The sequence below is a fragment of the Globicephala melas genome, chromosome 11 (assembly GCF_963455315.2).
Source record: "Globicephala melas chromosome 11, mGloMel1.2, whole genome shotgun sequence".
In the NCBI taxonomy this organism is placed as follows: Eukaryota; Metazoa; Chordata; class Mammalia; order Artiodactyla; family Delphinidae; genus Globicephala; species Globicephala melas.
This window is the reverse complement of record NC_083324.2, coordinates 79,596,726-79,607,920: the sequence shown is the minus strand read 5'-3', so window position 1 is coordinate 79,607,920 and position 11,195 is coordinate 79,596,726. Positions and strand designations below refer to the sequence as shown.

The 11,195-nt window shown below is 53.5% G+C and overlaps 2 protein-coding genes across 2 annotated transcripts; one reads left to right on the top strand and one right to left on the bottom strand.

The window, feature by feature from the left end:
- Positions 1-312: 312 nt before the first annotated feature.
- Positions 313-2,652, top strand: TCF19 (transcription factor 19). The gene is made up of 3 exons (XM_030850589.2): positions 313-550; positions 1,595-2,150; positions 2,412-2,652. The coding sequence occupies exons 1-3, from the start codon at positions 313-315 to the stop codon at positions 2,650-2,652; spliced, it is 1,035 nt and encodes a 344-aa protein (XP_030706449.1).
- A 2,130-nt stretch (positions 2,653-4,782) lies between these two features.
- On the bottom strand, positions 4,783-9,532 carry POU5F1 (POU class 5 homeobox 1). The gene is made up of 5 exons (XM_030850561.2): positions 9,128-9,532; positions 6,059-6,179; positions 5,659-5,789; positions 5,183-5,341; positions 4,783-5,080 (listed from the first exon to the last, which is right to left on the bottom strand). The coding sequence occupies exons 1-5, from the start codon at positions 9,530-9,532 to the stop codon at positions 4,814-4,816; spliced, it is 1,083 nt and encodes a 360-aa protein (XP_030706421.1). The 3' UTR covers positions 4,783-4,813.
- Positions 9,533-11,195: the final 1,663 nt, after the last annotated feature.

Genomic DNA, 11,195 nt, shown 5'->3' with positions numbered 1-11,195 from the left:
GAATACTTAGCAGCCTGAGGATTCGATTCAGCTTCATACCAAAAGACGCCTTCATTTTTGCACTACACTGGGACCTTCACCAAACTTTTCAGTTGCAAAGCTGCTGACAGACAATTTTGCATCGCGTCCTAGGCTCCTTGCACTCTGAATTTGCCCTACTCAGGGAGTGTGCTCAAAGTTGAAATTGCACAGAGGACAGCTCAAGTTTGCATCAGACGGAAAGTGAACTTAGGCCAGATGTGCATGGCCCAGTGAGTGGGAAAGGTGATGGATTCCTAAAGTGGAAGAGGTGGTTTGGAGGGGGCACCGCCCATGCTGCCTTGCTTCCAGCTGCTGCGCATAGGGGGCGGCAAGGGTGGCGATCTCTACACCTTCCACCCCCCAAGTGGGGCTGGCTGCACCTACCGCTTGGGCTGCAGGGCCGATCTCTGTGATGTGGCCCTGCGGCCCCAGCAGGAGCCCGGCTTCATCTCTGGAGTCCATGCGGAGCTGCACGCTGAACGCCGGGGTGACGACTGGAGGGTCAGCCTGGAGAACCATAGCAGCCAAGGTGAGGAGTGAGCAGAGCAGCCTTATGCCTGGGCAGTTGCAGTTCTGGGCTGGAATGACCGAGTCTCCACAGGGACTCTGCCTGCCTCCCAAACTCGCCATCAGTTTGGATGGATGGTTGTCATCCAGACCCGTCTTCCCACCAGAAATGTGCAGTGTCAGATATTGTGGGGCTGACCCTGTTTAGCTCTTAGAGGGGCTGGGAGGTAGATCCAGGGCCTGCAGTATCAGTGGGGTTGTTCTGGGGCCACTGGGGGACAAGCTCAGACTTAACTAAGTTTCCAGATTTGTTTAGGCACCTTGTCCTTGGCTTAGGGCAGTTATATGTTGAATTGTCTTAATGATCTGGACATGTGTCTTACTCCCTGACTTGGAGGCAGTTAAGTCAGCCTCAGAAGGCCTGGGTTCCCATCTCAGTGCTGTTACTGGCACCTGGCAGTATCACTCAGGCCTGTCACTTCACCTTTTTAGATCTTAGTTTCCTCTTAGGTAGAATGTAAATCTTTGTAAGGTCCATTTTTGGGGAGTGCTGTGGGGATTGGATATAGTGGCCAACATTCATTTAGTGCTTACTATTATGAGACAAGAACATTTTAAGGGCATTAAATGTAGGTGAGCACAAATACCCCACTTTACAGACAAGGAAAATGAGGCATAAAGAAGCTAACTTGTCCAGGGTCACATGGCTGGTAAGTGGTGGAGCTTGGATTTGAACCCAATCTGAGCTATGCTGATTAGTACTAAGTTGGAACTGAGTGAAAGTGGGCATCTCTGAGAATTGGACCTCAGTGAATTGAGCGAAGGAGTTCATTCCCTCCATGTGCCCTGGGAGAGGGCATAAGAAAAATAAACTCATTCCCAACTCACAAGGAGTTTCATATCTGATGTCACCTGCTGAGAGATTTAGAATGTGAGAATTTGATGACAGGTGTCATGTTCTTCCTCATGTTCCCCAGAAAACCAGACAGGACCAGATTTCTCCACTTCTGACCTGTCATTTGTTTTTGTCGTTCTCTGTATTTGTCTGGTGCCCCACAATCAACAGGGACTTTGGTCAATAATGTCCGACTCCCAAGGGGTCACAGGCTGGAGTTGAGTGATGGTGACCTTCTGACCTTTGGCCCTGAAGGGCCCCCAGAAACCAGCCCCTCAGAGTTCTACTTGTTTCAGCAAGTCCGAGTCAAACCTCAAGATTTTGCTGCCATTACTACCCCACGGTCTAGGGGAGAAGAGGGAACCGGGGTTGGTTTCCGGCCCATGCTGCCCTCCCAGGGGGCTCCACAGCGCCCCCTCAGCACCCTCTCCCCTGCCCCCAAAGCCACGCTGATCCTCAACTCCATTGGCAGCCTCAGCAAGCTCCACTCCCAGCCCCTCACCTTCTCACGGAGTGGGGGTGGGCCACAGAGCCTGCCTGTTCCCACTCCAGCTGGGGAAGTGGGGACAACCCCTTCTGTCCCACCCCCAAGAAACCGGAGGAAATCAGCTCACCGCGTGCTGGCGGAACTGGATGATGAGAGAGAGGCTCCCAAGAGCCCCCCCCCAGTCCTTATGGAGCCCAGGAAGAAACTCCGTGTAGAGAAAACCCCACCGACACCCAGTGGGTAAGTGGAGAGAACTTTGTGTCGTTATTTCACTGCCTTTGGATTCTTTTAGAGCCCTAGGCTGGGAGGTAGCTCTCTGCTTGGGGGATGGGGATGGGAGATGGAACAGAGGTTGGAATGACAAGACCTGGGTTAGTTCTTCTAACCAGATTCACCTTTAGTCTAGTGAATCTATATAGGTTCACTCTGCAGTTATCCAGGGGAAAGTTCTAGGCTTCTGCAGGTTTCCAGTGACCCTGGTTTTTGTGTCACTTTCTTCAGAAATCGACGTGGGCGTCCTCGGAAACACCCAGTGAGCAACCCCAGGGCTCCCCCTGCAGTTGGGGGCGGGGAGCACTGTGCAGCCCCTTGTTGCTGCCTACCCCAAGAAGAGACAGTAGCCTGGGTTCAGTGTGATGGTTGTGACATCTGGTTCCATGTGGCCTGTGTTGGTTGCAGCATCCAGGCTGCCAGGGAGGCCGACTTCCAGTGCCCAGGCTGTCGTGTAGGCATCCAGACCTAAGGCCCACCACCAAAGCACCAGAGGACAGAGCTGGCACCTCCAGGACATGGGTGGACACTGGGGTGCCAATGGGTCCTAAGAGATGCCCTCTTCTTCCCTTGCCTCTCTAGGAGGGAATAACTACAGGGAAAGGGGCCATTCCTATGGATTATCAATTCAAGGCCTGGAGCGGGCCCTCATGGCCAAGGTAACAGAAGAGATGGCTTCCTGCCAAAGATATTGCTGCCTCCAGGAAGTTGCCAGTGAGCTGGAAATTCCCGCTTGTCACAAGCTGTAGGTCCTTGTTGTCATGGACACTAGAATGTCTGGTCAAGAGAACCCATCAATTGCAGAGGTCATGCCTGGGAAGTTATAAGCCTCAGACTTGAACAAGCAAGTTCTAAATGTTCTTGATGGCATCGCCTAAGGCATCTCTGGGAAAACCTAGGGCACAGCCCCCAAACTCCCTTACATTGTGGGCAGTCCTGCCGCTGATCCCCGTGACTGTGACCTGACTTTTCAGAGCTTTGCTTCCGTTTCCAAATAAAGAATGAGCAGCTTCATATACTCCAAGGTACTTACTCTTTGTGGGTCTGATACTCCTTGCTTTCCGATTCTTGAGAGAATGGAGTGGTAACGTCTGGAAAACTAATTCAGATTCTTAGGGGAGGAGATAAGCAGACAAGGCAGAGAAATACAAACCTGCTCGCTGAAAAGGTACAAATATATGAGGTAAGCTGGAGGTGGAAAGACAGGAAAAAAGGAATCCAGGTAATTACAGTTTCTAGTTTAAAAGAAAACAGATCCGGGACTTCCCTGGTGGTCCAGCGGGTTAGACTCCGAGCTCCCAATGCGGGGCGGCCCGGGTTCGATCCCTGGTTGGGGAACTACATCCCGCATACATGCCGCAACTAAAGACCCCGCATGCCTCAACTAAGAGTCTGCATGCCGCAACTAAGAGCCCACATGCACCACAACTAATAGATCCCACATGCCGCAACTAAGACCTGGAGCAGCCAAAATAAATATTTATAAAACAACAAACAACAGATCTACTGCCATTAAAATAAGGTACTTGGGATTTGGTCAAGTTCATGAGGGTGGCAGAACTTTTACAAGGTTCACCAGTACTACCAAGAAGAGAAAACCTGAGACACCAGCTACAACAGATGGCAACCTGGTCCAGTGTATCAACGTAACCCACGTATGCTACACCGATTCTCTTCTGAGAGTCGTACGCCAAGCCAAGATACTGTCAAAGTAGCATTTCTGTAGTTCTTATTAGGAAAGCCCTATCTTGACCTATCCTATTGTACCTGCATATCCATCCCCTTCCTCCTCTACTTAGACTTACCAACCCAAGTTTCTTACACATTGAGGAAAGGCTCCAGAGCAAGGGCTCTAATTAGGAAGTGGCAGAGGCAGGACTAAAATGTGGGAGTTTTGGTGAGTCACAGACAGGGTAGGCAAAAACCTTAAGTGGAAACAAAATGGACCCAGGTATCAAGAAAGCACGAAGTAGAGTTTCCGGTTGCGGTGATATGCAGAAGAAATGAGTACCTAAAAGACTTGATTTTTTAGCACAAAGCCACTGAGGACTTTCAGAGTAGAGTGGGGAAAAGCAAAAAGCCAGCTCCTAATAGGGAATGGGCTATGTAATAACTGCATCTTTGGGCAAAAATAAGGTGTTCACCTCCAATTTCCCCAGGTCACAGGCTCCTAAGAACTAGCTCACACCTATAAGAGCCCTCTACGTATAAACTTGGGATCCAATCCCAGATCTCCCTCTGACATTGTGACTCTGGGCAGTTTAAATGGCATCCTTGGTCTCAGGGTCATTTGGGTGGGAGAGCTATTAATATCCACTATTAACTATCCCCATCCACTCTTCAGTAACTAGAGGAGAATAAACCAAAGACAAAAATATCCACCTACTAGGTCCCAGGCTTCTTTATTTAAGAACAAAGTGATGAGTGATGTGGGGATTAAAATCAAGAGCATCATTGAACTTCACCTTCCCTCCAACCAGTTCCCCCAAACTCCCTGCCCCCACACCCTTTGTGTTCCCAATTCCTTTCTTAGTGAATGAAGAACTTAATCCCAAAGCCCTGGTATGAGCCCCAGGGTTCTCTCCCTAGCTGTCCCCCTTCCTCTGCCCCCATTCCTGGGAAGGGCAGACACCTCAGTTTGAATGCATGGGGGAGCCCAGAGTGGTGACAGACACCGAGGGAAAGGCCTCACCCTCAGGAAATGGGACCGAGGAGTACAGCGTAGTGAAATGAGGACCCCCATAGCCTGGGGTACCAAAATGGGGCCCTGGCGCCAGAGGAAAGGATACTGGTCCCCCTGAGAAAGGAGACCCAGCAGCCTCAAAATCCTCTCGTTGCGAACAGTCACTGCTTGATCGTTTGCCCTTCTGGCGACGGTTGCAGAACCACACTCGGACCACCTGGGAGAGGAAGACAGAGGAGAGGGACATTCGATCATAAGCTCTGGGAGGTGTGACTGGGAAGGAGATGGAGCACACAGGGATGCGGACAGCGGCACTCACATCCTTCTCAAGCCCGAGCTGCTGAGCGATGTGGCTGATCTGCTGCAGGGTGGGCTTTGGGCACTGCAGGAACATGCTCTCCAGGTTGCCTCTCACTCGGTTCTCAATACTCGTCCGCTTTCTCTTCCGGGCCTGCACGAGGGTCTCTGCCTTGCATATCTGGGCAGGTGGGGAGGAGATGACAAGGAAGGAAGTGGGAGGGCAAGCCTCGAACCTGCTGAGCAGCAGCATCATGAGGTCAATGACTCGAGAGCCAGCTGCTCAGGAGCACTGACCGGCACCAGGGCCACAAGAAAGATCCCGGAAGGTTGGGTTTAGACCAGTGGTCCTGGACCTTCTCCCAGCAGAACTGAGGAACTGCATTCCATCCCATTGAGGACCGCTGCCTCCAAGAGGGAGAGCTGCCAGCCATGGATGGAAGCAGTGGAAATCGGGCTGAGACCAGGCAGGTCCCTATGCATCCCTCCCACCCTCACCTCCTGCAGATTCTCGTTGTTGTCAGCTTCCTCCACCCACTTCTGCAGCAGGGGCCGCAGCTTACACATGTTCTTGAAACTGAGCTGCAAAGCCTCAAAACGGCAGATGGTCGTTTGGCTGAACACCTTCCCTGGGGAGGTGGGTTGAAAGAAGCAAGGTGAGGCAGCAGGCAGGGCCCTTTCGACCCCAAGACCCAGGGCTCGCCACCTCTTCCTGCCCTCCCAAGATCCCACACGAGTACGGTATCTCTTTCCCCTCTACCCTCACCTCTAAAGAGGGTAGAAACACCCTTCCCTCACCCCCTTGGTGGGGAGGAAAGGCCCAAATTCAGGGATGTTCCTTCCAGGGGAGATGTGGTCCCTGTGTTCTGTGGGTCAGAACATGCTAGGTGAGACTCACCAAAGAGAACCCCCAGGGTGAGCCCCACATCGGCCTGGGTATATCCCAGGGTGATCCTCTTCTGCTTTAGGACCTTGGCAAATTGTTCGAGGTCTTTCTGAAGAGCTTTGATGTCCTGGGACTGCATTTTAAAAGGCAGAGGACATGTAAGAGCATAAACATACCAGTTACCCACCCCACCCCCCCCTTCCATTTGGGCCCCAAGGAATAAATAGTCTATGGGAGTATCTCTGCTTCCAGGCTGCCCACCTAACAAGTAGGAATAAACTATATACAAATGTCATTTACCCCAGAAAGTGACACATCCATCAGATGCAGAACATCATTTGATAATGGAAAGAAAAGCCCAGGCCTCAATGAGAACACCTATCGGGTTATGAAGGGGGCTCCTGCCCTTTAGTTCTTTAACACTCACAAAAGCTTTTTGACTCTAGTATTTCCTCAGTTTGAGGAAGTTTTGAGTGTAGAGATACAGAGCACCATGTCTCTGGTTCTCTTTCCAAATATACTCTCTCCAGCTTACTTTGAGGGTCCCACAAACTGTGACAAAGCATGCACATTCACAAACACACTACAAAACAGTCGTCGTACGAGGTATGAATAACATGCTTTGTATATAGTTAGTGCTCAGTTTTTAAAAATCTGATTATCCCTTATTTTTAACTGTATCTTTTTGCAATATAAAAGCATCCTCATTGACCAATTCAACATATTTATCGAGCACCTTCTGCAAACCAGTGGCTACACAAAGTAGACCAAAAACACTGGCCCCAGGGACTTCCCTGGTGGTCCAGCTGTTGAGACTCCACACTCCCAGTGCAGGGGGGGGGCCCGGGTTCCATTCCTGGTCAGGGGACTAGATCCCACACGCCACAACTAAAAGCCTGCATGCCGCAACTAAAAGACTCCACGTGCCACAACTAAGACCTGGCGGCGCAGCCAAATAGTTAGATAACTTTTTTTAATAAAAAAAAGAAAAGAAAGAAACCTAGCCTCAAGGGGCTTTCATTGTGATGAAATAATTATTATCGAGTATGGTAGAAGTGCTATGGAAAAAAGTAAAGCAGAGTAGGGAATTATGGGGAAGGTGACAATTTTAAATAAGACAGTCAGAGGTGATGTTTGAGCAAAAGGAAGGAGCAAAGTGGAAAGGCCCTGAGGTGTGTGGGCCCTGGTAGTAGCAAAGCTAGCAGCCAGGCCAGCAGCAAAACTAGCATGGCTGGAGCAGGGTGAGAGGACTGAGGAAAGGGAAGAAGAGGAGCTGATGAGGTCACAGAGGTGAGCAGAGCAGATCCTGGAGCTGCCGCCGTAACTTTGGTTTACTCAGAGAAATAGAAAGCCGCTGAAGGGTTTTGTGCAGTGAAATGATCTGACTCTCACATTTTAAAATGTTCACTCCAGTTGATGTATTGACCATAGACTAAAGAGGCAACTGCAGTAATCCCAGCATAATGATGGTGGCTGGGACCAGGATGGCTCTAAGTGATTGATTCAGGATGTATATCCAAGGTAAAGATAGCAGCGTGTCCAAAGGATTGGATGTAAGGATGTGAAAGGAATGAGGATGCCTGGTCTGGGCCTTAAGCTACTGGGAGATGGACAGGGTGGGGCAGTGCAGGGAGCCATCCCAGCAGGAGACAGAAAATGCGGTGGTCATGTCTAGAAGATATTTGAGTCTTGAGGGTGGATGAGAGGTGAATGAAAGGTAGACAGAGCAGAGGTTGATAGATGGAGCCCTGAAGCTCTCCAATGAAGGCCAGTGGCCAGAAGATGGAGAAGAGCAGCCAGGCCTCTGTGCAGTCCTGAAAACCTAAGGGAAGTATTTCAAGGGTCATCAATCACATCAAACTCAAATAAGGTAACTTCCATTCCCAACTTCTGCTCAACCAATGTCGCAAACCTATAAACGTCAGCTGTCCCCATCTCGGCTTTTCCAAATCATATTTTGGGGATTTGAAATAAGGTAAACCCCAGTTCAAATCCGAGCTTTATCATTTAGCAGTTAAGACCCGTGAAATAGGCTAATAATACCTCCCTAGGAGATTTTGTGCAGGTTAATGAGATAATGATGTAGAAACTGAGCCCACAGCCAGGCATTTAGGAAATGGACCACAATTGGCAGCCATTATCATTCACGGCTCAGCCGTCGCCTCGAGCAAAGAGTCTAGGGCTACTCGGTCAGCTGCAACCAATCACACCTCCTTCGAAGAGGTCTAAAGGTTTAGTACTTGATCTCTAATTGCTTGCAGTTGTCTCTTCCTCGGACCAGAAGATATATCCTTAATAGTCCCCAGCAGGGCTGGATGCGGAAGTCTTCAATTCCCTCAGCAAACCCTACGTTTGGGGAATGGCCTGGAGATGACTTCTTCCCCTTTTCTCCCCCTGTTCACTACTTATGGAATTACGGCCGAAATTGGTGTTTCCAGCTCTCTACAAGGGGGTGTCAGGGTGTGCACTCTGCCTGACGGTGACTCACTGGGCCCAAGGCAGAGGTCAAGGGAAGACAAGCCCTAAACTTGATGGAGGGTAAACCCAAACTCCACACATCCACGCAGCCCAAACAGGAGCTTCTATCAGAAACCAGTCACACCCTAGACTTTCAGGAACAATAACCCTGGGATAAGCACTGTTTTCACCCTCAGGCCACACTTAACCCTAAGGCGGAGATCCTGGATCTGATCAAGCTCAAATTTTCAAGGAGGGATCCGCGTAGAAGAAGGGGCTCCAACCCCAAGCTGGGCTGGTAATGAGTGACCCGACCCAGGTCAGACCTAGGAAGTGGAAGGACCTACTTGACAAGGGCCGAGGGGGGAAGCAAGGCCAACTTCCGACTGCCCCAGGCCGCCCTGCCCTCACCTGCGGTTCTCTCTAAATTCCAGCCCCTAGTTCCCACCTGGCCCCTGCTCAGGGCGGCCTGCAGCCGCCACACACGCGTCCCGGGGCGCCGCCCTCGCCCGCTCCCCTCCTGGGTCGGCGACCTGGGCAGCTGCAGGCGACCACCTCCCGTCGCGTGGCCGCCCCCGGCCGGCGCGGTTGGCCCCCGCCGCCCGCCCCCAGCAGCTCACTCGCCTCCTCGGGGTTCGGCTCCAGCTTCTCCTTCTCCAGCTTCACGGCGCCAGCGGGGGCGGCGCAGGGCTCCGGGGAGGCCCCCTCGGAGCTGCTCTCCACCCCGGCTCCCGCCTCGCCCTCGGGCTGAGGGGTCTCCAGGCCGCCTTGGGGCACCAGCCCCACTCCAACCTGAGGTGCACAGTAGGCCATCCCTCCGCACAAGTCGTAGGGCGGGGGGCACGCGGGAAGACCCCACACCTCGGCGCCGGGCCCAACCCCCGGCCCGATCCCTGACCCACCGGGAGGCCCCTGGAAGCTCATCCAGGTCCGAGGATCAACCCAGCCCGGCTCTGGCCCTCCCGGGCCATCGCCTCCACCGCCCGGCGGGGGGGAGAAGGCGAAGTCGGAAGCCAGGTGTCCCGCCATGGGGAAGGAAGGCGCCCCAAGCCGGGGGCCTAGGAAAACGAGGGCTCTCCAAGGGACTGCTCGACACCTCTCTCCCTCCCCAATCCCACCCACTAGCCTTGACCTCTGGCCCCGCCCCCTGGATGGGTGGGGGAGGGGACGGTGGGGGTGGGAGAAACTGAGGCGGAGGGTGTTTGCCGGCTGGTGGCGGTGGTGTCTGGAAGCCGAAATCCAGGCAGCTCCAGCCGGGCGCCTCTCCAGGCCCCAGATCCCGAGGCTCTTGGTGCAGGTCCCCCATGCGGGCCTTCACTCCCAACTCCCAGCAGGTCGCCCGGCCCTGCCGACGCTCCGCACACACCAGAGCTGCCTGGGATCGCTTCCACACCTCCTGCCCGTTCTTCAGGAGCCCGGCTGCTGGACCCCTCGCCAAACACCCTGGCACTGTCCCCTCACCCGAGCCCAGCCACCCTCTCGGCTCCTCAAACATTAATGGTTTATGTGTCAAGTCCTGATGGGGCTACCCCTCAATTCCTTAACAGCCTCCCTCCCCGCTGTCCTCCTGCACCCCCAATCCAGGAGCCTAGGTGTTCCCACTTAGACTACTGGCCAGATTCAGTCACCCCAAAGCTGCGCTGCCCAGCAGCCATCTATCTGCCTAGGCTTCTAAGTTCCACCCCATCACCAGGGGCAGACTGCCAGACAGGCTTCCGTTCCATCCCCGACTTTCCCGGCCTCAGAGCCCCCTCACCTACCGGAGTCAGGGATGGAACCCCTTTCTCTTCTAGGGGCCAGGCTCTGGACTGACTGGTCCTGAGTCTCCCAACCTTTGTCCAGACAGAAGAATCGGACGCCCCCTCATGGGTGCCCCACTGTGGGTCACGCACAGCAAGTTCCATGCCCCCCTCTTCAGAGACCCACATTATCTAGTCCGTAGTTGACTGTTCTCCCTCCCCCACCTCCCAGCCCAGGCCTCCGGCCGTAGGTCCTGGGTGGGGAAAGCCCAGGAGGGAGGGGGGAAGAAAAAAATATCTGACTTCAGGTTCAAAGAGGCTTGGGAGGGACGGGGGGAGGGGGCCGGACAATGGCCTTGGCTGGACAATCCTGGTCCCCAGAGGGGGCAACTCTAACCCTAAACAAGTGCTCAACCCTTGAATGGGCCTGGATGGCTCCCCTGGGGACAGCTTCCTGCCCCACAACCCCCCAGCCCCAATCCCCTCACACGGAATCCCCCTCAGAGCAGCTAAAGAGCTCCAGCAATAACCCCCCATCCCCTCAAAGACCGAGCCTCAGACAGGGACCCCCACTGGGACCTAGGTCTCCTGTCCCCCTCTAGAGGACTCAGGCGTCCAGCCTCATCATCTACCCCTCCCCCAGCCCCCCAGGCCTTTGTGTAGGGGGGCTGGTGAAAAGATGAGGAGGGGGTGGAGAGCGGCTTTGGGGGGTGCGCAGGAAGCCTTCCCTGAGCTCTCCCACAGGGTCTGTTTTTCTGGGCCTGTCCTGAAGGCTCACACTGCAGGCATAGTGCTTGATTCTGTTTGCAAGAGAATAGCTTTCAGACTGCCTGTCTGCTTGGGATGAGGTTTGTCTGTCTGCTCCCCAAACTTGCCCTAAATGAAGGCCCCGAGGTGAACTGGGGGGCCTCCGGAAAGGCTGTAGGCCAGAGCTCCCTACAGCTTGGAAGGCC

Coding starts and splice junctions, on each gene's coding strand:
- TCF19 (XM_030850589.2), top strand. CDS start 313: ATGCTGCCTTGCTTCCAGCTGCTGCGCATAGGGGGCGGCAAGGGTGGC. Junction 551..1,594: donor GGAGAACCATAGCAGCCAAG/GTGAGGAGTGAG, acceptor CACAATCAACAG/GGACTTTGGTCAATAATGTC. Junction 2,151..2,411: donor ACCCCACCGACACCCAGTGG/GTAAGTGGAGAG, acceptor CACTTTCTTCAG/AAATCGACGTGGGCGTCCTC.
- POU5F1 (XM_030850561.2), bottom strand. CDS start 9,532: ATGGCGGGACACCTGGCTTCCGACTTCGCCTTCTCCCCCCCGCCGGGC. Junction 6,180..9,127: donor TGGAGCCGAACCCCGAGGAG/GCGAGTGAGCTG, acceptor TTTAAAATGCAG/TCCCAGGACATCAAAGCTCT. Junction 5,081..5,182: donor AGCTCGGGCTTGAGAAGGAT/GTGAGTGCCGCT, acceptor TTCCTCTCCCAG/GTGGTCCGAGTGTGGTTCTG.